The sequence below is a fragment of the Columba livia genome, chromosome 3 (assembly GCF_036013475.1).
Source record: "Columba livia isolate bColLiv1 breed racing homer chromosome 3, bColLiv1.pat.W.v2, whole genome shotgun sequence".
Taxonomy (NCBI): domain Eukaryota; kingdom Metazoa; phylum Chordata; class Aves; order Columbiformes; family Columbidae; genus Columba; species Columba livia.
The window spans coordinates 22,339,411-22,365,014 of NC_088604.1; the positions used below are offsets into that span (position 1 = coordinate 22,339,411).

The window sequence follows — 25,604 nt, forward strand, 5'->3', positions numbered from 1 at the left end:
TGGAATTCAGTCATTAATGCAGGCGAATTCCACACAGGCTTTCTCTAACAGCCAGATCACAGAGAAAATGGAGCAGAGGAGATGAATCTCCAACCTCTCCAATGAATGAAGGTAAGAGAAGACAGGAGAGGTTATGTCCTAGTGCATACCAGAGTCCTACCAGTGCTGTCACAGAGACAGAGCTGTTGGCTGGAGTTTATCTTACCCCTTTAGGCATTTCCAAATTACATGTCCAGACCTGAGCTGGTTGTCCTTGATTCCCTTTATGCCTGAGAGAGGAAAGTAGGTACCTGCATAGGTTGATTCATTTCCTGGTAAAATAAGCATCAAAGATGGGTGAGCGTTGCCCTCAGAATTGCTTATTTTTCTCCCAATAGTTCTAAAACAGATCAGACAACTAACTTAGAATTCAGTGGCTGTTTTTTAAGAGACTAATGTGAGGTGAGATGGATTCCCATTTGTAGTACTCAAATACTGACTGTGTCTGGAAGGTATGATATAATTCATTGTTACTAGAAGACCCTACTTAAAAAACTAGCACAGTAAAAATACAGCATTTTAATCCCTGGGACTGTGGCAATGGGAGACCACGTGACTTCAGGGCGTGGCAAATATCCAGGTTTACCTAAATTTAATATATGTAAAGTGACCCATCAGGAAAAATGGTTAGGAAGTTATAGATACCTACCACCCAAACAATGATTTGGGTTATATAGTTTAAACAAAATGCAGCCCAACATATAAACTGTGCTGATAAAACTCATATGTCTGTAAGAAGTGGTTTCAATAACATATCTCACAAAAATATCACTGTGAATTTATCAACTGTTTCTTACTACTTAATCTAGAAAGCAAGAAACATGGTTCTTTTCATGGATATCCAGGCTCAAAAACATTCTCATTTGCAAAACTGCATGGTCCCTCTGCTGACTAGGATTCACTGTGGAGGGCTGAAAGAGAAAAGGGAAGAAGCAGGAAGATAGATTAATAAATAAAGCAGCTCTCTGATTATGTTTGAGAGAAATCTATCTGAGATTCAATTTAAAGAAAAAATTTGTTTAAAAACAAATTTCTCTCTTGAAGTTCAAGTACAGTATGACATTACTAAGTTTTAATGACTACTTTTGCAAGGTTCAAATAACTTTACTGTTCAAAAAAACACTCTCATTACCTTACAAATGGAGAAACTCCTGAACATGGAAAGCCCTTAGAAATGGCGGGGTCTTTCAGTCGCAGAGGAGAAAGCAAAAATGTGAACCTATCCAGGGAGTAGCAAATAAAAGGCCTGGAGGAGCCTGTACATGAACATGATGTGACTTCTTCACCTGCCCTGTACTCAGGTACAGTAGACTTTGTAGCTCTCTACACCCACCTGAAAGGAGGTTGTAGCATGGAGGGTGTTGGTCTCTTCTCCCAAGCAACAAGTGATAGAATGAGAGGAAATGGCCTCAAGTTGCACCAGGGGAGGTTTAGATTGGATATTAGGAAAAAATTCTTCACAGAAAGGGTTGTCAGGCGTTGGAACAGGCTGCCCAGGGAAGTGGTGGAGTCACCATCCCTGGAGGTGTTTAAAAGACGTGTAGGTGTGGTGCTTAAGGACTTGGTTTAGTGGTGGACTTGGCAGTGTTAGGTTAATGGTTGGACTCAATGATCTTATAGGTCTTTTCCAACCTAAATGTTTGTACAATTTTCTGATTCTATGACTCATATTTACATTCATTCAGCTCTGCCTAGGGTCAGGTAATGGAGTAAAACTTCTTTTTTTCTGTGCAGAGCCTGAGCACATACGACTGCAGGACTGAAAAGAGAAAGAAAACCCCAAAACACCAGTGTACATCTTGGAGGTGGACACTGTTCGCACACATCGAAAATGGCAGACTTGGATCCAACAGACTAATTTAACTTTGCATTTTCCCTTAACCTTTTCCCCTCATTCTAGCTCATCACTTTTTCTTACTTTTGTAGCCAGAGGCTGTGCATGTCAAAACTAAGCATATCTAAATCATCTTGTTACGACTGAACTTTAAAAGTATTGCTGATCCCAGAAGGAAACACCTTTCTAACATTTCAGAATGTGACTTTAGGAAAAGCCAGATTTGCTTTGTGAAAATTAAACTGCCCTGTTTGACACTACCATCTCCTTTTAATCATGTTTAGCATTGGAGACCAGCATATAATGGAAGCTGACAATAGGAATATATAAAAGATGTGTCCCAACATCCTTCCTTTTAAACAGGGACTTGTATTCTTATTTTTGACATACATAGCTTACCAGAAAAACCATCAAAGAGTTCATTCTTTTTGTGTGAAATAAACTCTTCTAGTGGCTGAGATTTTTTTTTTCTCAAAAGTCATCTTTGATTTTTAATGTTCGTCATTCTTTGTTTTGAGAAGTAACTGTTATGCATCCATATGTACGTTTTTATTTTCAGAGTAGCTCAGAGGTCCTGATGACCATGATGGGTCAGAGTGAAGAGATTTCAGGGCATTTCAAGGACAACCATGTTTGCTGGGGCTGTAAAATGTTTTGACTAGAGCAGCATTCATGATGGTCAAAAGTCTATACCAATAACCGAGTACCCTATTCTTTTAGAATTAAATTGTGGCCTTTCATTATGAGAATGTCTCTTTTTCCTCTTCTGAAATGATGCCAGGGTTAGCATTCACCTTCCCTGTGCAATGCAGAAGATCTAGCATCAGCCTGGGAGTCTCCACTGTGTTTCTCTCCATGCTGTGGTTCCTCAGAGAACCTTTCCCTGCCTGCCCGCAGCAACATGCCCCCGGGAGCTCTGCCTCCAGCACAGCTCCACACGCCCTGCAGAGTAATTATCCTCCTTCTGAATAAACCTCCTTAAAAAACAGAAAATCCAGTTAGCTCCTGCAGTATGTCATAAGGGACAACCGTTTCCTTTAATTGATGGTGCTTTCATGTAAATTCATCATCCAGTTAACTTTGTGATCTTAGTCTAAATAATGTTATTTTCACTAAGTGCTTAGTGGTTATATTGATTTGTAAAAACCCCTCAGGTGACTCTATCTTGCAAAAGGACCAACAGTGGTGATTTATTAAAAGGCTGCCTTTTAAAGGTGTTCTGAATGTCACCCACAGCCACTGATATTTCATCAAATATATCACATCTCTTCTGCCTTTTGTCTGTGAATCTCTACGCATAACCTCAAGTTATATCTAAATTGAATTATTTTAGTCAATTTATTTCTAGTATGAACTGTGTTGGCACTGAAATATGGGCAGAGTAACTGACTGATTTCTATGGATGTAGCAAGAGTAACCTTAAGCAAGTTTAGTCAAATGCAGTGTAGATTAAGAGGGATATTCTGCTCCCAGGTATATCAATTACATTTTTAAAAATCCCATTACTTAAGAATTATCAGGAAGCTTTCCTTGGATTTCTGTTGTATGTGTTGAAACCATCAAATTGATAGCTCTCCAGTGCCAGGATTGTCTTCTTGGTTCCTCTGCCTGATACTCTGGTTCTGACCGGTCCTTCCCAGCTGGGATCAGGAAGGACCTGAGAGACATTAATGCAGTTTACAGAACAGGTCACTTGCAGCATCTCCGTGCCAGATTCAGCACTGATGGGCAATCTTGTATATGTGAGGGGGGAAATGGTCCTCTGGCAGTTAAGGTGTCAAATGTGAGTCATGTGCCAGAAGAAGATTACTTGAGCCAGCATAAATGGGGGCTGCACTCTTCATATGAAGGCAGTGATCCTTACAAAAACAGATTGATGTATTACACTTTTTCCTGCCTGAGTGACAAATTAATGCACCTGCTCCTTTCTCCTAAACAATTTATATCTGGTTTTCATCATCATTTGATCCAGCCCGCTACAAAGCAGCACAGAACCATTATGTTTTCTCTCAGTTTCTCTGACAATGTCCTTCCTTAATGGAAAATCCAGTGGAGCCCATTGCACAGCTTTATGTTGAAGTGGGGCAAGTACCTGAATAGATAATACTTTGATTCAAATGGAAGTCTGAAATACCCATACAATTTAGAATTAGAACAGTTTTTTACCATTTTTATAATATTTTGTTGATGATCGTAAGCTAACAGATGGAGATAAACTGTCTCTCCTAAGCTCAAAAAAAATTTTTCCCACTTTATTAAAAAAGGCAAAAAGTAAATTCAGCATTCTATATTAAGATAGCCTTTGAATACAACTGAAAGGAAAATGTTAATTTCTTTTTCATAACCCCTTGTGTTTAGTTTAAACATTAAAAAGATATTTACCTCTTATGCCATTTTTTCTTTGCATTTTAGAGCAGCTATAGATTTTACAAATTGATTAACAGGGTGGCGGAAGGCTGTTGCTTTCACTTTGCTTGACCCTCGGGATTGCTGAGAAAAATACCAGGAGTGCCCAGCATACACACACCAAAACTACTCCAAAAACTAAAGGAATCAGAAATCTTTTGTCATCTTCTGTGAGCTACAGAAACAATGGAAGATTATCCAGGACTGACGTTTTATACAACAGAACATGAAGCATGTCTCTGCTTCTGCTGAAGACCACGATTAAAATCACAGTATCACAGTATCACAGTATGTTTGGGATTGGAAGGGACCTCAAAAGATCATCTAGTCCAATCCCCCTGCTGGAGCAGGAACGCCTAGGTGAGGTCGCACAGGAACATGTCCAGGCGGGTTTTGAATGTCTCCAGCCTAAAGTCGCACAGCAGCAGCTCTGCCTGCCCGGAGCTCGGCTCTGGCACCCCCTGCCCTCGCGCTGTTTCACACCCAGCTCATCCTGCTGTGACTGATGACAAGGATCCTCCATCCCACTCTTCTTTTTCCCAGTTCAGCTCCCAGCACCAGTGTCCTGGATGGAGTTACTGGAGCACAGTCCTTGGGCAGCGCTCAGTGCTCTGGGGCTGCGTTGCCCAGCACCTGCCCCCCTGCAGGGACAGCAAAACTCAGCACAGCTCTGTGGGCTGTAGAATGATGGACCAAAAAATGGGCAAGACATAAAGCAGCGCTGAGGAGGTTTTATGTGCTTACTTTGAACTAATAACCACTAAGGCAAATAAAATTTGCAAAGAGGCAAATGATGCAAAGCTGACAGGAGCTCCTGTCCATTAGCATAAGAAGGGGATGATAAATGAAAAGGAAGTTCATTTTCTGTTATGAAAAGGAAATATTTCTGCCAATATATAATATGTGGTCTGTATGACTGCTAGGGCCAAGAATTGGACATGATAGAAAAAGACATTACAGATTATAACAGGAACATTCATAGATGTAATAATTAATGAAAAAAAATTTGAAAGTGACAGAAAATGTCCTACAGATCTTCAGCCAGTACTTATTTATTAGAGACCTGAGACCAAGCATGAACAGTAAACTATGGATTACAGTGTTACTTTTCTCCTGTAATGAGCCTCTAATTTATTATGTAGTCATCTCTTAAGTCAGAAACACACACCAAGTTTATCTAAGACAAGTCTTGGTCACATTATTCATCTAAGTTAGCCTATTTACTTCACTATCTTATTTACTTTAAGAAGTGATTGGACTACGCCCTCAAACACATGGTGTAAATTTTGTTGTCATATGCAGGGACAGGAGTTGGACTAGATGGCCCTTGTGAGTCCCTTCCAACTCAGGGCATTCTGTGATTCACTAGAACCACTTGAGTGTTTAAAGCAAATAGAATTTGGTGGCAAGGTTTGCCTCACAAATTCACGCCTCCGTCCTCTTACCTCGTTTTGTTACAGTCTCCAATTAGTCCCAGATTTTTGTGGCTTTGAAACTGTTGCTCCAGATACAAGCTCATTAACTGTGTGGAGATGGATTTTTTTTATTTCCTGCTCAATATTTGATGTCTGTGACTGTAGCTTAGAAATTAATCGGATTTCTTCCTGCCATATTACACTGTAAATATGTAACCAGTTTCTCATGAACATTCAGTCTTTCTCCTGAGTTCTTCTCCTTGTTGAACATCTGTGGGTCTGTGAACATTCATTTGTGAACAGATGTGAGCATTCCTGCTTAGTTCTCATGATCAAATTCTTGCCAGAATACCACAGTAACTAATACTTGGTGGCTTAAAGGCATGGCAGCCCTCTGAAACAACCAGAAACTTCTGGAATAAAATATTCAATCCTAGAGAAATGGGGGTGGGGGGGAAAGTGACTCTTTTGATTTTTTTATTTTGCCACAAGGAGATTTTTTTCTTTTTTAGAAATGTAAATGAAGATTAAGTTAGCTATGAAGGGCTGCAACAGAAAGTTAACATTATGTATTCATTAGACAGAGAAGTGATGTGCTGCCCAAGTAGTAGGGATATACTTGCTTATGATGTTTCATTATCACATTTACCATATGCTTCATTATTCATTGCTATTCTTTTGCATGAAGACATATGGTAAAAAAAAACAGTAAATTAGTTAGAAGAGTGATAACCTGTCTTATAGGTAAAAATATCTTCCTGTTCTGGATTTCACTCACCCTATTTCACCCCATTGTCTGTATGTTTCCCAGCACTTTGATCACTTGCATCTCCATTTCCAGGGGAAAGGCAGGGGAGCAGGATTATGGCAACTCTCTTAGTGGAAACATTCCTTGGAGCCACTGCTCGAGCTCATAAGACACTGTCTTAATTTCTAAGTATTACAGCCTCTCTCTTCCTTCCTCCATGAACTTTCTGTATACCCTACAGCATCTGGAAAACACTGGGTTGTTCATTCTTCTTAACTGCTGGTTACAAAACTGACAGGAGATAAGATTGGTGATAGGACAACAAAAGAGCACTTCAAAAAAAGCACACTGTCTCAGAATCTGAAGAGCATGTTTTCACGTCTTTCACTCCGTTAGAGCAATTTAGCTCAGAGCAAGACTCTCTTTAAATCTGTACCAAAATTGAGCATCATCATCAATAACTCAAAATGTGCTTCAAATGAAGGTCTTCACTTCCTAGCTCTGCCTCGTTCTCTTTTACTTATGATTATCAAGAATCAAAATTTAGGAGTAGTTTTCTCTAGGCTCACTTTTCCCTTAGGCTAGCCTGGCAATACAGGCTCAGCAGTCACAGGTATTAACAAATTCCTAAACTGATCTCTGCAGAGAGCTGAAAAATAACCTCATATCAAAATCAAGGTTACCTGACTCACTGTAGCAATGTCCAATACATTTAAAAACATCAGAAAAAGGCAAACCTTTTCCTTAAGTCATTTGTTATCCTGGTCTCTGCATGTATACATTATGGTATTTCAGCATTATTGATACAGGGAAAAATTATAATTTTCTTTATCTTCCTGCAAGTATACAAGAAATGAATTGGATTTGATTTTCCTGTACAGGAGTACAGAAAGCTGTATCATGATACATTTTTGTATGAGTTGCTAATTTTATTAGTTATGAATATATGTGCTTTGGGGAAAAAAAACACTTCCATATATGAAATTCTCTTATTAGTACCAAAAAAGTATAGTGGGCTTGGAAAATTAGAGAATTCAGCTGTGAGATATTAATGGCTAAATACCTCTATGAAATCACTAAAATTTGTAAGGAAGCATTATTGGCACAATTCTGCATCTATAGATCTTTCTTGAGTGTTTTATTGAGCTTTTTGCTGCAAGACAAAATCTATGTTAAACCACATTCAGACCCACTACACTCATCAGACTAACAGTCTTAGTTCTGCTCATAGGCATGCAGTTCTCCTGGTGTTTCAGACCCATCTTTGTAGTCTGTATTTCCATATTCTCTGCATTTAAGGTTATCCCCCTTCAATGTATGTTCCAAGGACTTAAGGCTTACTGCAGGATAGTAGATAAAAAGTCACTGCTCTTGGTATTACTTGTAGTTTTTGTTTGTTGTCCAAGTATCTAGTAGTTTCACCTATATTGGAACATTTTTTGCATGCCTGGATTTTTCTTTTATTAACTGTATTGTGGGTATTTTTAAAACATGCTCCTTGTGTAAGTCCTCAGTTTTACCTAATTCCAGCCACTACAAAGTAGAAATTTCTGAATAATATTTTGTTACAATATGTTGATGTTACTGTCTTAATACACTGTATCAACACAGAGCCCACAATTCAGATTATAACGAGGAAAAAAAAAATCCTCCTTTATTTCTCTTACCAGCTTCACCCCATGCAGAAACAACCTCAGAAAGCTCCAGTGTGCACCTACACACAAATCCCCACTAACTCTTTCATCTCCACCATAATCTGGGACTCCTATTTCCACCCCTTGCTTCCTGGTTGAAATAAAATGTTGCCGAGGGTACCCACCTGACTCTGAAAGACACTTTCAACTAATAGTGATGTTCATAATGAGCACTCTCTTGCAACATCTTCATTTTTAAGTATCGTAATCTTAATGTAAAGGTGATTTCTGATGTGAAGTTTTTATCAGATTAATCTTGTTTTCTTTTTTTCTTTTTTTTTTTTTTTAATTCTTTCCATAGCTGTAACTTACACAAGTTACAAAAAAACACCACCACCGGTACCCCCTCGTACCACTTCCAAGCCACTGATCTCAGTCACGGCACAGAGCAGCACAGAGTCCACGCAGGACGCGTATCACGACAGCCGGACGCAGAGGATTTCCCCGTGGCCGCAGGATGGGCGAGGGATGTACAATTCCACCGACAGCCTGGACAGTAACAAGGCCATGAATCTCGCCTTGGAAACCGCGGCTGCGCAGCGCCACGCGTCCGAGGGCCAGAGCACCTCCATACGAACCAGCGACAAGGCCATTTTGGTGTCAAAAGCGGAGGAGTTTCTGAAGAGCCGCCGTTCCTCTATAGGGATCCAGGTAGCCTGTCATTAACATCTGTTCTGTGATGAATGGCTTGCCTTCTTTCTGTAAATAGCATAGAATGAGCCATTCAGCTTCACTGGCTCTAATAATCTAGCAAACAACCCCTGGCGGCTTAGCGTTAATTGTAATTCACATCATGGCAATGTGGCTGTACAGAAAAGTCTTTGCCTTATATGCTGTACCTGGAAGAAAATGAATGAATAAATCTCTAGGGAGGTTACCTGTCATTAACACTTGATATGAAAATTATACTGCAGAGCTACAGGTGAACAGCATGTTCATCTCCTTCCCTCCATGAATTCACAGTCCTTTTTATAGAATTACACCAGCTTTAAAATGCTTGACTGTATTTTTTCCATTATCTTTGTCTTTTGACCTTGAAAAATGTGTAATGCTGCTGGATCTTCAAGTTATTCTGCCAAAAAGAGCACCACAAACCCCCACTTACTTTTAGTTTTACTGGGGAGAAGGTACCAAGAAAGAGAAAGAAATGTGCTGGTATAAATACAGCATAATTATAGATGGCAAGTAATAAAATAATATTAATAAGCATAGTCTTTGAGCATTGCTCCATTTGTCCACCAAAAAACTGAATATTTATCTCACCTGACAAAATGTCTGTCAGGCTGTGGAAACCTCAGTTACATTGTGTTGTTTCAGGTAAATGAAATAAGACAATTCCAAATGTGCAATCAGAATGCTATTCCTTCTACTAATTGGAAAGCACTAATGTGTTTAAATCTCTAGGAAATACCAAGTAGTAATAAAAATCAGAAAAATAAACTTGCAAACAATGTCTTTGAGTCATAGGAGCAGAGGAAAATTTAGACTTCTGTTCTGTTGTTACTTAGACACATATATAATTTTAAGGATGTGAATATTCCCTTATACATCACTGGGTTCACTTCTGTGCTTAAAAATCTCTGGTTTTGCCTGGTCAACTATAGAGGAAATGCCATATATTTTGACATATATACAGGTATCGTGGAGACAGCAACATAGACCTTGAGAGGGTAATAGTCCATGTAATAAAGCCCAGTCAGTGACTGTTCATCTACTACGAAGTATACTATTTTGTTTAAAAAGTAGTAATTTTCTTTCCATTAATTTCACAATACAAACAGAGAAAAGTATTTGGGTTAAGCATGTCACAGCTGCTGATTGAACTTCACTGTTTAACATCTTAGTGCAGTGTAATTTTGCTGTTCATGACGTATTAGACTAATGGGAAGGTTTTGCCAGCAAGCTGCTTGTCCATTTCTCTACATAAAAGCATTTGCTTCTGCTACTTTAGATGCAGAAGAGTAAAATGTAATTTAGCCACAGTGGTAAAATATTCAGATGGCTACTTTTCAAATGTTTTACAAAGTAAATAGTGTATCCTAAATTGTTCAGAGAAGGGGCTTAGCAGATTACTGAGAAAAGCTCAAAGGAGCAGTCAGTAGTTTTGGGAACCATTTTGCCTCTAACCTGAAACTTAGTCTTCAGAAAGGAATAGTATCTAGGCTTGTTCTTATCCCTTCTTTACAGCAGCTGTGCACAGTGGTATTTAACAATGTTGGTGTCTTCCTTCAGTCAGTGCTGATATTTCAGCAATTAATTCTGAAACTTTGATTACATCACCTGATGCTATTTCTTACTGCAGGTGATGACCAGTACTTTTCACTGGGCTCTGACCCTTCTTGGTATGTGGCGTGTTTAACAATGTGTTATAATCTGCAATGATGTCCATGGAGGCAGCGGATATTCTTTAGCAACCTCGCATCTGACGCTGGGCCCAAAATACTGGTTCCCAGGTGCATACGCTGAGAAAAGCAAATATTGTTTGCAACAGCAGGGCTTAGAAGGATGAGCTGTTTGTTATCTTTTGAGAAATACAAACTGCTTGGTTGCACCATTTGGCATTAGATAAAGTTAAAATTGCAAAATTACCCTCAACTCAGTGTCCTGAGAGCACAGTTTCGTTGTTTGAGTTTTTGTCTGCAGTAAGTTTCAAACCTCACATTAGTGTGAAAAGTGCCTTTCTGAAGCATTTCTAAGCAGAAAATGCATTTTTGTTGTATTTCTGTTGCCAGGTTTGTAAGGAATAAAAATGCAGGGTAGAATACTCTGTTGCATTTATTTATGCCTCCAAAATCCAGTAGAAGTATTTATTTTATTTTAGACTTCTGCATCAAAGCACCTCAGAAAAGGATGTTTTTTATTTGCATATTTCCTTGATTGACTAAATGACTTGTTTTCTCATTAGCATGCCATGCTAGGGTAATGCATTGAATTTGCATTTATTTGCATTAATTAATTTGCTATCAGGATGGTTAATTTGTGCATTTTTGAAGTTTCATTCCTTTAACACATTGGTGTGAGAATGCTTGCTAACGGAGCTTCATAGAGGAGCAGAGAGGCACAAAGGTAAAGAATGACAAGTGATGCCTCTGGATATGGAAATGCTATGGACCAAGCTTAAGGCTCCCATGTCTTTGGTATATATGATTTATGTAGTGCAGCTGTAATGGATAGAAGTCCTTTTAAAAAGTCCTGGTACACTTGGCATGTGCCGTAGGATTGGTATCCACATGCACAGGAGAGCCTTGGTCTTCCTGTGATGATCAGTAGCACCTTGTCTGCAAGGACAGAGAAGGACACAGATATTGTAACCCTTGCCAAGGTATGTTAGCCCTGTCCTAGGTGGGAATTTTGAACAAAAAAGCTCCAGAAACAAAGTTCTTCCAGAAAATAGCTGTGGTTTGGTTGTTGGTGGTGGTTTGTTTCTTTTGTTTTTTCACTGCCATGTTTAAATCAAGAGGAATGTTGTCAGATGTGTCAGTGGCCAAAGGTTATACCATCCTTGTCAGTGCTCTACTTCAGTGTACACATAGCAATCAAAAGAAATATTCGCATTGATTACACTGGTCTTTTGGATCAGAGATTATAGAAAGTTTTAGAGGTAAGCATTGTTCATTCTCCTCCTGAAATCACTGTCAGCTTGTGCTTTTGAGAAAGAAATTTTTCAAGTCCTTGGCCTGCAGAAGTCAGTGAAAGCTTTGATAACACCTCCATGATACACAGGCTATAACCTGGCCTTCAGAGTTAACATTGACCTATAAATATACATGTGTGGATAGACAGACAGACAGACAGACAGATAGATAGATAGATAGATAGGTAGACAGATAGATAGATAGATAGATAGATAGATAGATAGATTAGATAGATGAGTCAGAATTCACAGGCTTAGCCAGTTAGCAGAGTTCCCAGCCAGTGGTTGCATTTTAGCCTCCTCACTTGTCAAAATCTTGGCAGTTGGAAATGTAGTTAAAACAAAGTTATGGTTATTTTAAAGCCATCTAATTTTTTACTCTTTTCACAAATGACTGCTGCTCATTTTCTTAACTGCCATCTAACACAATGAAACATTCAAAGTGGGGAAGACCCAGATTGCTGCCTTGCAGAATATTTGTTGCTTCGGAACAATTTGCCACTTAGCATTAAATGCACTAAAAAAGTTATGAGCAACCACTGCTGCATGCATTACTTTGTTGTTACTATTTCATATTAGCTCGGCACGAGTCCCATTTCAAAACTCTTAAAAAAGACCCATGGAATTTTCCAACCTGTTGTAGGATATTCTTGTGGTAATTAGCACTTACTGTGCCGTGCAACGTTTCTGAGTAGTCCAGATGTTCTGCTGGGAAGTAGTGAAATGTAGCCCTGTGGTGAGACACAAAAAATCCCTCAAGCATGAAAGCGTATATTTATTTTCATGGGTTTCTAAAAATTATTTTGAAAGAATGTGTGTTTTTTGGCTGATAAAAGTATTCTGTCAGTTAAGGAAAGCAGTAGCAGTTAGTAGTGTAGTTTTATTTGGAGTATTTTTCCTGCTTTGAAGTCACTGCATACAAATGAGATCTCCCTGTACCTGAGAATGGTTATCTGCATTCACAATTACATGTACTTGATCTAGTGTCAAATGTAGTGTTTTCTTCCCTTTTTTGCTCTTGTTATCACTAAGAAGCCTGTGCAAGAGAGGAAAGGTGAATTATTTCCCTTCCTCTGCATCATCAGGGAGATTGTTTATTAAATTTTAATTATAGAACAAATCGGTTACAGCAGCAAAAAACCATTGAGGGCAGTGAAGTTGCATGGGGAGAGGTAATGTGGCCTGAAGGACTCTTATTACTGACGCTTATGAAAAAAGCAAAAGACATCAGGTTAAAATCTGTTTTCTTATGCATTGAACATAATAACTTCAAGCTTCCCTTAGAGACAAAATGTATAGAAGCTTAGACTGGAATTTTTAGGACACTACAATGTTATGTCGCAGTGCTCCTGTTTAAGAGCAGAATAATATGTTAATACAGAAAGAAAGGTTACTTCTATGTAGTTAATATTATCAGCTAAAAAATTTGGTAAATACTTTGAGGGAATAATTTAGCCAGTTCATGCATCCTTTTCTAGAATGAGTGCCTATAAACAAACTAGGATTGATTGTAACAAGCAAGTTTTTTGCAATACTGATCTGTATTTATTCAAATAATTTTGTGCTAGTATACTATACTCATGGATCATTTAGTACCAAGTCAGTGCCAGTATCTGATACTTAGTTTTCAAATTTTGAGCTGGATTGGTCAGTAGTGACTGACCACGGAGGATTCATTGTATTGTCTACTCCCTGTATTGACAGCAAAAAATGTGGAGGGGAGTAATATGCCTTTGTGAAAAGGTACAACAAATAAGATAATCTCAAAATGCTCCATTACATTTACTATTAATATTATAAGCCTTATGGGCACACTATAAACCCATAAAATAAGATTTTTCACAGCATAAAGTGCCAAATTTTTAAAGAAGTTTTAGTTTATTAGTTCTTGTTTGCAAGGAGAGAGGAAGATGACCTGCTATATTAGATCTACTCCTTTCCTCTGCCTTTGGTCAGTGTCTGTCTATTTTTACATTTCCTCCTCTCTGTGAGACTCCTTCATAACCAGATAAACATATAAATTGTCACATAATTTCACTTCATTGAGGTTGGGGGCCAATTTGCAAATATTAAGGCTTTTAGAATGCATGCAAGTATTAAAACAAAAATGAATCATGGACAATAACAACAGATTTATTAAGACTTGAGTTTGAGAAACCACGCAATCAAACCCAACTTATTACTTTTTCTTGTCTGCTCATTTGAATCTAGCCTGGCCAACCTGATCAAACCTAAAGAGTTTCCTGCTGTCTTCTAGCAGGAGTTTTTATACTATCTGTCATTCAGAAATGCAATTTATTTGTTCATTTCTTCGTTTGTGGCTATAAATTGTTTTGTTATTTCCCACTTCTACTTGTGTTGGCATTTGCCTCCCTTTTCCAGATCTATTTTTTGTTGGTTGTTACAATATTTGCAATCCTAGATTGCGCAAAAAGAGAAAAAAAAAGGCATTCTCCTGCTGTTACAAGGCACAGTGAGAAAATTAAAGCATTAAAATATGAAGGCAATCATCAGGTCATTTAGTCAGCATCAGTCCTGGCAAGCTGGAGGGAAGGATAATTTGGCAAGAGTTTATATTTAGACGTAACTGGTGTCATTTTTATTTTGATACCTGGGCCATCATTTTCCTGATAATTTGGGGTTTGAGTTGGAAGGGGCCTTAAAGATCATCTAGGTCCAATGCCCATGCCATGGGCAGTGACACTTTTTACTAGACCAGGTTGCTCAAAGCCCCATCTTGCCTGGCCTTGGACACTTCCAGCAAGGAGGCTTTCACAATCTCTCTGGGCAACTTGATCCGAAGTCTCACCACTTTCATGGTAAATAATTTCTTGTCTTTCCTGTAGGCCCCTTTAAGTAATGAAAGGCTGCTATAAGGTATCCCCAGAGCCTCTCTAAGAGGATACATGAAGGTCTGAGCACTTTTTTTCCTAAGTCATGGAAACAAAGTGCTGGCTGTGTCAGAGGGCAGAGGGCAAATCTTCTGCAGAGTATGTATTCAAAGTGAACACTGGAAGATAACTATGTGAGCAAGCTCTATCTTCACAGTGTCTCAGTGATGACGGTAATACCTCTCAGGGCAGTGACAAAGGGAACAGGGTTTTCCTTTTATATATCCCGCTTCAGAAGTTGAAGTGTAATGGACAAAAATGTCAGCCTGGACATTATGAACAATAGGTAGTCGGGCTGATTTTGAGGCTGCATCTCTCTCCCTACAGAAGCAGGAGAAAATGTCAAAGTGCCGTGACCAGTTAGTCAAAGGTTGGAGGAGATACTAGGTCTTTTTGCACAGCCTCACATGGCAGTGCTTCTGACAAGCTCTGATAATGGTGTGAAGAAGAGTCACAGTATAACTGTTCATGAATAGCAATCCCAAAGCATGGAAGGAGTCATTGACTTTGGCAGGGTTCTTGAGGCGTCATGCCAGGTAAGATGTTGATGGCATGATGAAGGTAGTACACCTGGACTGGTCTGGATCACAGCTAGGATTGTGTTGGACAGCCAGCACTAAAGGCAAATCATGCCTGACAAATTTCAAGACATGGCCTTTGGTGGCATTACTTGTTGTGGTTTAAACCCAGCAAGTTCCTAAGTTATGTTTTTTAGGTCAGACTGACTCTGGTTACTTTGGGGATGAAGCCAAATACCATAGCTTTTCACAACAGTTTAGGCTTCATGAACACGCCAGATGTTGCTAGGGATTTCAACATCAAAAGGCTTCCTCCAGAAAGTGTTACCCCAACTTGAACATAATCTTCCTGCTAGGACTTTTACAGGCACACCCAAGAGCCACAGTTTGAGCATTCTGTGTTACTGGCTCATATTCACTATGTAGCATCTCCTCTTACTTTGAGAATAAGTTGATTTCACTCTTCAAAACATGCCTTTAACTGAGTTCTTATCACTGTAGTCACAGCTACAAGTGTAACTTACCTCTGACCCCCTCTGCAACAAGCCAGATGCGTATCTCATTCTTGGCCCAGTTAATTCATTTAGGCTCACCAGTCCTTAATGAAGATGTTCTGTACGCAGCTTTTCTCACTTGCCTGGAAGGGCTGGGTAAATACCAAGTGGATCACTTAGTTCTGAACTTATTATTCAAGACTCTTTGCATAATAGACACTTCTACACTACAAATAAGGATATCTTTCCTGATAGCTATCTCTTCTGCTGAGAAACTGGACCTTACGGCCGTCCTACTTACAGCAGTGTTCTTTCAGGAAAGAGTTACCCTCCAAGTACAGCTTAAGCTTCTCACCCACATTGCAGCCAAGACTCACCTTAACTAGGAAACAAACTTGCCTGTTTGTTTGTTGTTTGTTAAGGGGTTTTTCTCACCAAAACACCTGCCTATGTGGTTGAGGCTTTTTTCCACTGCCAGTATCAAGAGGGATCTTTCTTTTCATACTGGCACCACAAAATCCTGGAGACTGTTATCAAGTGTGATATCTTAGTTCAATGTGCCACCCATCCAAGTGAATATAGCCAGCTTCCCCGCAACTGCTGAGGTGGAAACAGACAGCAGCACATCCTTTCTGTCAGACCTCATGCACAATAAATGGAATTACTGAGAAATATCTTTCCCTGACAGCTGTCACACTGAGCTTTTGGCAAACCTATGCCTGATGCTATGCTGCACAGTTCAAGTGTGCCATTAACATTTACTAAAGGGTTCCTGCACTAGTTGTTTCCATGAACATCTCCAAGACCCCCACTCAGGTAAATCTGAACATGTACTGATTAGTGTTTGGAATTCTTCATTCTTCCAGGCATCTGGTGGGAGGGAGACTGTGCAGCTGAGAGGCAGCTTCAAAGGCCACTGGGCTCCTTCCAGGGATGCCTGTGACTGCTGCAAGGGGAAAAGTTGTCTTGTCTTCATCACAGGATGTGTTATTTGAAGTCACATACGGAGTGTGCATATTGAAAATATTGCTGATACTGTGGGGGTTTTTTAATTTAACAGTGAAAAAAGCATTTAAAAGGAAAAGTAAATTCTCTTTTTCTTTTATCCTGACTCTCCCTTGATTCAGTATGATTTGCATACTGCAGCACTCGTTATGTCTGTGTCAAAGACTTGGGGGCGGTGTGGTGGTGGGGGGTGTTATATAAAATCCCACAGAAACTTGCAAAAGCAATGTGGTCTCGGTTATGAAGAAAGGTCTATAGCGAATATATTTCAGTAAGTGTATTTCAGATGGGAATACTATAAAAAGTGCATAAATTACTTGCTCGATATAGCATTTTCAGGATCATGTTATTCAAAAAGGTGAGATATGGCATTCTGCTGTATCCCTCACGTCATTTAAATGGTTCTATATTTGTCAATGCAGTTGTCAATAAAATTTCATTGCAGCATTTCCTTTTATCGCTTGCAAGTTTATGGGGCTACTTGAGATTTTATTTTATTTTGTAAATCAAGGGCTGTAATGAGACTGCTTTCTAATAATTTAAAAAGGGACTATCTTGTGGATTCCTCATTCTAAGAACAGGTCTTCCAGACTAACCTTAGTCCCTGCTTCCACTGAACTGAGTAATTGCATCTGCTTAGATTTGAAATAGGGAATTAAATAGCAGAACAGAAGTAGTTGTGCAAAGCTTTATATTAATAAAACACATCACCAAAACACTGAAGCCAGGCTGAATACCTGTTTCATTTATTTCACTGCGCTAGATGTTTCTCAGCAGTAAGGGAGGAAATATATAATTACTTTTGAGTAAGTGCAGGTAGAAATAGTGCTGAGTTGTCACTGCTCACTCTGCAGATTTATCTTCTGTGTTGAATTAGGTGGAAACAGCAACGGATTCAGATACTGAAAGCAGAGGCCTACGGGAATACCACTCTGTTGGAATACAAGTGGAAGATGAGAAACGGTAATTCAAGCATGTACAAAAACCCGTAGTCTTTCATCCCACAACACAAATCTGTAAACAGGGTTAATATTAGAACAAACATCTGGCAAGTAATGCCCATAAATAACTCACAAAGCCAAATTTCTTATATGCATGCTGGTCATTTGGTCAAATTTTTAGAGATTACTTAGTAGTTGCTACTATTTAGTTAACTTTCCAGTTTTTATTTGGAGGGAGTTAAAATTTTTAAAATAAAGTAGTGGATTAATATAATTTCATTATTGGCAGAACAAATACAAAAGCTTCATATTGGAATACTTCTTCAGTAGGACCCCTTGTGATGACCCAGGCTTTCCTAGTCCACACATATTACCCGTGATAGCTTTGTCCTAAGCTAGAATCAGCTTTTATGCTCATTCAGTCCTTCTCTAGCTTTGTAAAACTGCTGGCCAGTTGCTCCTGGCAGGCACTGTCTGTTAACTATGGGACGGGGAACATTATCTCATTTCATGGCAGCTGTCAGACAGTATCTGGCCGCTAATTGCCTTTTACCATCATTGACTAGAAGCAATTTCAAACAATAGGCTCAGATGTGAGAAGATTTCACAAATAATCTTTGCATCTCTATCTAACTTTTTAACATCAAGCTTTTCTAAAATGTCATTATTCGGTGGCATATTACAATAGAAAATAAACATTTCACGGCCATCCTGTGAGGCAAGTAAAAATACTGCACTCTTAAACATGTTACTACAGTTTTTCTTTTATTAAAGAATTCTCAACAGTCCTAACGTAGCTGATTTTCAGAATTTATCTAATTATGATCCTTAATATTTGAAATCTTTTTATACATTTACTTAACAAGCTTCTATCAGAAGATGTAACCTTGCAGTTCTGCTAGTTATTTCCAGTTCATTTAGTAATGATCCATGGTATTTTGTAGTGTGAGAATAAATCAATACTTGCTTCCAGAGATAATTCAAATGATTTTATTTTGTATCTTTGCTCAGATCAATGATGCCACTATACATTTTGGTTTTCCTCTCTGTTGCTATTCATTGTCTTATTTTAGAGATATATGTTCAAAGAAAAAATATTTAGCATAAAAGTCCAAGGAGAAAAACAGAATTCATTCACTGAAACATTATTCTGTTCCCCTGTATAATCCTCTAAGTATTTATATGTCTTAATCTCTTTCCTTTCTTCCCTCTTCACCAAGACATGGACGATTCAAGCGCTCAAACAGTGTAACAGCAGCTGTCCAGGCTGACCTGGAACTGGAGGGCTTTCCAGGACACATCACCATGGAGGACAAGGGACTTCAGTTTGGCTCATCGTTCCAGCAGCACTCAGAGCCCAGCACACCCACCCAATACAGCGCAGTGAGAACTGTACGGACACAGGGACTGTTCAGTTACAGAGAAGATTATAGGACCCCGGTTGACACCTCAAACCTTCCACCACCAGAACCCTGGCTAGAGCCAGCCATTGAGACAGTAGAGACTGGTCGAATGTCTCCTTGTCGACGGGATGGATCTTGGTTTATGAAGTTGCTACATACTGAAACTAAGAGAATGGAAGGATGGTGTAAAGAAATGGAAAGAGAAGCAGAAGAAAATGATCTTTCTGAAGAAAGTAAGAGCATTTCAATATATTTTCTCATAATGTCTCCTAAAATAAGAAATCTGTTAGGATAAAGTTGTGGTCTGTGGTTTTTCCTTATTATTTTGTAGTACCAAAGACACTCTACAGAACCATTAGATATAAGATCCCTGTCCTGCAACTGACTGTGCAAGCTGGTGTTTCCAGGAGTAAATTTTTGTAGTAGTTGAGGAGACAGCCACAGAGTCAAGCTCAGAATCAAAGTCTGGTATTTTGATATAGCTCAAATGGTGCAGTAGCTCCATCCACAACTCCAACTCTGACATATTCTTCCAGCTTACTTTTATGGCTTCAGTGCTTGACCCTTTGCCAGAGCACACAAGGGAGTCATACATGAACATTTTTTTGCCATTTTCCTGAAACCTGAGAATTTACCTCTTACTCATGAACAGTCATTTTTAAAATGTTTTAATGCCTTTACAGGCACTTCTGCCTATCATAAAGGGTCTGTTCAAAGAACAGAAAGGAGTAGGCAAGAACAATAGTTAAGTTACCTCTTCAGTTACACGGGCATATACAACATTAGACAGTTCAGCTGCATTTTCTTATTACGATTTTGTCAAGAATCATTATTATTCTCTCACGTCCTGTGGACACCTTGAAAGGAGTGATGGGATGAAGTGAAAAATAATGTAGACTATTTTGGAACAAGACCCAAGCCAGCACTAATGATAGTAATATATCAAAGTGGTCCTAGCACTCGCTAGCCAGCTCCCTGTGATTCCCTCTGAGGTCAATTATCCTTGTTCTTCAGGCTCAGTTTTATAAATATTTCAATCCCTGCCAATCTGAATTATTGTCTCAGTTGAGATTTTCTCAGATCACAAATTAGTTCATATTAAGTTTTCTTTCTAGCATTGTTTCCTGCACTCTCACACATCTCATTGTTGCCTCTGAATACTCTTTCCCGACCATCTTCTTTCCCTCTCAATGAGTTCTTGCCATGATCTACCCTCAGGTCTTGGGCCAGACCTGTATGATGACTAAAAGGCCAGTTTCTATTTCTTGCACTGACCTTTTCAAAGAAAGAATGTGTACATTTTTACCTCATCATTTTTTCTCTTATAGTCACGTTTTTCCACTGCATTGTGCATAAGTCTGCCAAGTAACAACATAGGAATTGGGATGAGGGAGAGCATAAGGCTATTTTTCTTCCTTCAGCCTCTGATGCTTTCTGGAGTGTAGGGTTTTTGTCCTTATTTTTATCATGACAGAGGTGAGCTGAGAATTTTCCCTTTGCATTGATACTGTGAAGACTTTAATACCCTCCTAGGGGCTAAGTATGAATAATAAAATATTTCGCTTTGTAAGCCTTCTTTCATCATGGCCATTTTTAAACACTTCTTTTTACCGTATATGTCTTATTTTTCAGTTCCTCAAGTATTTGCACTGCTGAATACTGACATTTCTCTGTCATAATCAAGTATACCAAAGGCTTGTATGGTTGCCTGTTTCTGGTGTGGGGACAGCAGTGCTTACAATCTGAAGCAGAAGTTCAAAGAGAAAGACTTTAGTCTCTTTGGAAAGAGTAAAGTTACTTGGTGGCAAAGGGCAGAAACACACAGGAAGGTAAGCCCTAGGAGGCCAGCAAGGAGCCTACAGGGGTGGACTTCTCCTACCTCCTCTCTCCACAAGCTCTTCCTCTTGCATAGCCCTCATCACATCTGCAGCCACACGAAAGGAGCAGGGGAAATACTGTCACGTCAGTGCTCCTTCCTCACTCTGAGACATAGATCGGGAGTTACTGGTGCTGTTCTCTGGGCTATGAAGCTGTGTACTGCATCAGCAAAACATGGAGGTGCTGATTTTAGTCGATGACCTGTTTCCCAGGTGCAGAACCACTCTCCCTCCCACCATGTAAAGTTTCAGAATCACTCTGAAGCACCTTGCTGCATGGGGAAACGTCAAGCAGGAAGACAGTTTTCAGAGAATTGTACAGAGGAAATGAAGACAAATTGGACTTCAGTAATTTTTATTACTATTAGGAGTTAGTAAGACCCTTTTAACTTAGAATAATTTCAGTTAGGAGGCAAAACAGAATATCAGGATTTTACATTTGCCCCTTTGCAGAGGAAAAGAAAGAGTGACTCCCCTTTATAGGGTTACTAAAACACAACTGAAATGGACCTTTCATATCCCCTTTTTAAACTAACTAAAACGGGTTAAATACTTGTGTTTGGGGAACATTTTGGCCTCCCCAATAGCTTTGAGAAATTATTACAGAATAGGTCTATATAGCTTATGCAAAACCAGATGTTTGTCTTCAGCTGGTCGTCAAAACTGACACTCAGACTTCTGATTTTCCATTTCATGTGATTCAAGAGATCTTCCTCAAATAATTTCCAAATTATATTATCTTTAAAATGGTATCCCTTCACCTAATATAGCCTACATCAACGTCATGGTAAAATGAAGTTATCAAAGGGTTATTTTCACCAAGGGAATGAGCTTCATAACATTTTAAAATTTCAGTGTGTATAATTTTTTTCTTGTTGAGCCTTTGACACATTTCGTATCTCCTGTTTGAGCTATTGAGGTTGAAAGGTATGTATCCACAAGAACTGAAGTTTAATAATATCCTAGCATGAAATGTACCTTGACATATTTAAGCATTTGGCAGTTCCCTGAAGAATAGACATGCAAATGGGGGAGCCAGAACAACTAAATCTGGTTTTCCATCTTCCAGCAGGAGCTCCTATTCCCAAAACTCTTCACAGCAATGTTTGCACATTCAAAGTGTCATTGCTAATGCTGGATCATTTATTTTTGGCCTGGGTATATTAATTGTACCTGAAGACCAAATATAGCTTTGCATCTCATAGTAGAAGGCTGTCTTTTCGATACCATTTCTATTTTGTTTTAATCACAGGAAGAGTTAAAATAGAACTGCATTTTAGAAAACAATTTCATTTTCTGCGTTAGCACAATAGCTCTGAGATCACAGAAAGCTGTCTGATTGCTGTATTGATTTTTTTCTTTCACTGTAGCTTCTCTCCCATAATGTTGTTTAAAGAACTTCAGTCATCAGGTCTTGGAAAAGGAAAAGATAATAATTGTAGCAAAAATAACCTCTCTCTCTTTCTTTTCACAGCATTTGGTTTTTTGGTCAGTTGACATGAATTGTATTTTGGAGTCTCTGCAACCTTCATTTGTTGTTTCGGGGGGCAGTTGCTTGTGTTCTCAGTGTTTATTATAACAAACATAGATATATATAAAAATATATATGTGGCTGTAACTGTTCCCAGGGTAAGTCACCTGATCATTTGCACTAGCAGGGTGCCTTCAAGCAAAGATATGTGTTTCTCAAGGGTGCTGACTGGAGTTTCAATTTTACACCCTGAAAATTGTGTTTGGCTGTTACTGGCATGTAGGTGATGACAAGAAAAGTGCTCTCAATTGTCACAAAGCTATTGAAGACCAAGAGGGCCAGGACTCTGCCGCCCACCAGCTCTGTGATGGGCACAGGGAGGGGAGAGCAAGCGAGCCTGGGGGGAGCCGGGCAAGGTCTGGCAGAGGGAAGCAGGAGACATCCTGGGCTTCTGAATGCCACACACTTGGCCACTGAAATATTTCAGTGCCCAAATCAAATGCAGAACAGCTACGCAGAGTTTAGTCTCATATGAAAATGCTAAGATAGGTGCAAAAAGAATGGGCTGTAGCATAAACTATGCCAGCAGAAAGGTTGCTTTGCTGGTATCTTCTGAATCGTGGTTAGGAGCTCTGCTGGCATAACTACATAGCAAAGTCATCTATAGTGAAAAACAAGGCATTAGAGAGAGTGAGAGATCAAAATATCACCCTTCTCTCCACTTAGCCCTTTGTTCCATGGATGCTGGATTTTTCCTTGCTAATCATCTGGCTGATATTTCCACAGTACTGCAAGGGCTTTACTAACACAGCTGAATAGTAAGAAAAAAACACAGAGTTAAATCTCCCATAGTTGGGGGGGGGGGGGGGGGAAGGGGGGGGGAACCCACACAGAAAACCACAATGAACAACACAACCAATTTATTTTAGTATTTTCATGAATTAATCACCCATAAAAGCTTTCTTAGGTGTTTGACCCAATATGAGTTATCTTTTAACTAAAGAGAAATTACTGACGTAATTTCCTAATGCTTTCACAAACCTATCCTTCAGGAACTATTGAAATTTACATTTGGCATATTGTGAATGACTACAGAATGTCTTAATTGCCCTGAAACAGTCTTTAAAGTCAATAAAAGACAGTCCCATAGTGTGGAGTCAGAGAATTCCTCCTAGAATTTGGATGGTTCTGCTCAAATTTTCTCTTCTTTGAATTCAGCTCCACTGAAGTAAAAAGCAGATTTTCACTGAGCGCCACCTGGTGCACAAGGATCCCATTGCCCTACCTCCCCTCCAGAGCTCTGCCAACGGGTAGCTGTGCTGTCCTAAAATGTCACCTCACTCTGAACATTGGACACTTATTATTACACCTGCCTGCTGTGCTGATAGTGAAAAAAAGACATATTACTGAAGATTACTAATTTAGGTTTAAAGATCAGACAAATATCACACCCTGCTTTGAGTTAGGAGGATGAACTAAATGCCAGTTTGAATGTTTTTTCCAGGCATAGTTTTCTCAGTTTTCTTGTGGAGCAATTTATTTATGAGTATAGAAGAAAAATGGAACAATCAAACTGAACGAAAATTTAAATTAAAACACATCATTTAAATAAACAGTAATGAATGCCAGAAGCAGATTGATTGTTAGTAGTTCCTCATTGCTGGTGCAGCAGTGGCACAACTGAGCAAAGCTTTTAACCTGTCAAGAATAGAGTTACAGCATCAGGCTACAATCTCGGTTTCATCAATATAGATCTGACTTTTTCCCCTCTACCTTTCTGATAGAAAACATTTCCAATAACAAGATTTTGTAGTATTTCTCAAGCAATACAACACATATTAATTACTTGCAATTTTGTGATATAATTATTGCAGAAGAAAAGACACCATTGTGTTAATTGTGCTTGTTGTCTACAGGCAATTTACACAATTTCTATCCGGGGTATAAATCCTGAGTCTGCTTCTACTGAAGTCATAGTCAGGGTTTTGTATGTCTTCAAGGTAGAAACCATAAAGGACCAAGAACAAAAATTGAGTGCTTCATATGCTTCAGGGAGCAGAATGAAGGTTGTGTGACTCTTTCCTGACATTCAAGTAAATATAACATTATCTTAATGGAGGGAGGTGTATCAATTATATGAAAATCATATATATTTAGGTGCATTGATAGATTTTATCATCATTCATCTACAAGCAAAATCTCCTAGGCATCACCAAACATCTCAATCTCTCCACTCTCTAACATTCATCATTCTTTCATGGAGATAATCAATCTGCACTCATCAGAATAATTCCCCAATGCATGAAATTAACAACAAGGCTTTGGCTGTCTATTAATATTGTGCTAAAGATTATGAATTGAAGTGTTTTAATACTTTAATTTAATTACAGCAAAGCAGACTAGCATGAATATGAGAGATTCTAACTTCTATGTTTTATTAGGTCTGATTTACTTATTGAAATGGAAGTAGAGTTAGATCTTTAGTAAATTGTAGGGCTGTAATTATGCACATGTATTCACCACTGTGACTCACTGACACGTGCAAGTAGCCCAGAAACCGTGTCTCATGTCCCCAGCAGATGAGAATCACACCAAAATGCTGCACTGCCAGTGCCCAGGTCTTGTCTGGTCTGACTGGGCTTTAAATCACCAATGCTTGTCAACATGATCCTTTAGGAAAATGAAGGTGAAACAAATATTTATTTAATGTGTGGGCTGAGGTGACTGTGAGATTGACCAGAAAATACCAGTCCTACAAAGCTTCTGTCAAGATCTACGTTTCTGCAGTAGGGCTAAAGCCAATGTCCGTTACTCAGGCTATGTGTCTGAGCTATGAAATATAAAATTCAGCAGAGGAAACTAAAACTGATCTTTACTCACTGCGAGACAAGCACTGCAACCATCAACCTTCAGAACCATCCTCACTCTCTTTCTGTCCTGGGAATAGCTGAACGCAGCATGGAACGGGGGATGTCAGGGACCTGCTGCAGCACAGTTCCCAGCCTGGGAAAGAAGCATCTCTGACCCACACAGGGTGATGTCTGACGTCCTGAGCTACAGAGCACCAAGGCAAAAGGAGGATACAAGACTGTCATTTAAGGCTTGCCTTTATTAAAAATACTGAAAACTAAATTAATACAATTAGTTTCAGATCAAATGAAACATTTATTTTTTATTTTGGTTTCTGTATGTTTGTTCAGGTTTTAACACCCGAAAACATTGCTTTACATATGC

The 25,604-nt window shown here is 39.0% G+C and overlaps 1 protein-coding gene across 20 annotated transcripts in view; it reads left to right on the forward strand.

Moving 5' to 3' along the window:
- The window catches only part of DLGAP2 (DLG associated protein 2), a 468,772-nt gene that overhangs the window by 426,830 nt on the left and 16,338 nt on the right, over positions 1-25,604 (forward strand). For all 20 annotated transcript variants that reach the window (XM_065056017.1, XM_065056019.1, XM_065056022.1 and 17 more), the window contains 3 exons: positions 8,438-8,787; positions 17,556-17,641; positions 18,840-19,255. In XM_065056017.1, coding sequence (XP_064912089.1) covers positions 8,438-8,787; positions 17,556-17,641; positions 18,840-19,255 — 852 coding nt within the window. The remainder of the gene's footprint in view (positions 1-8,437; positions 8,788-17,555; positions 17,642-18,839; positions 19,256-25,604) is intronic.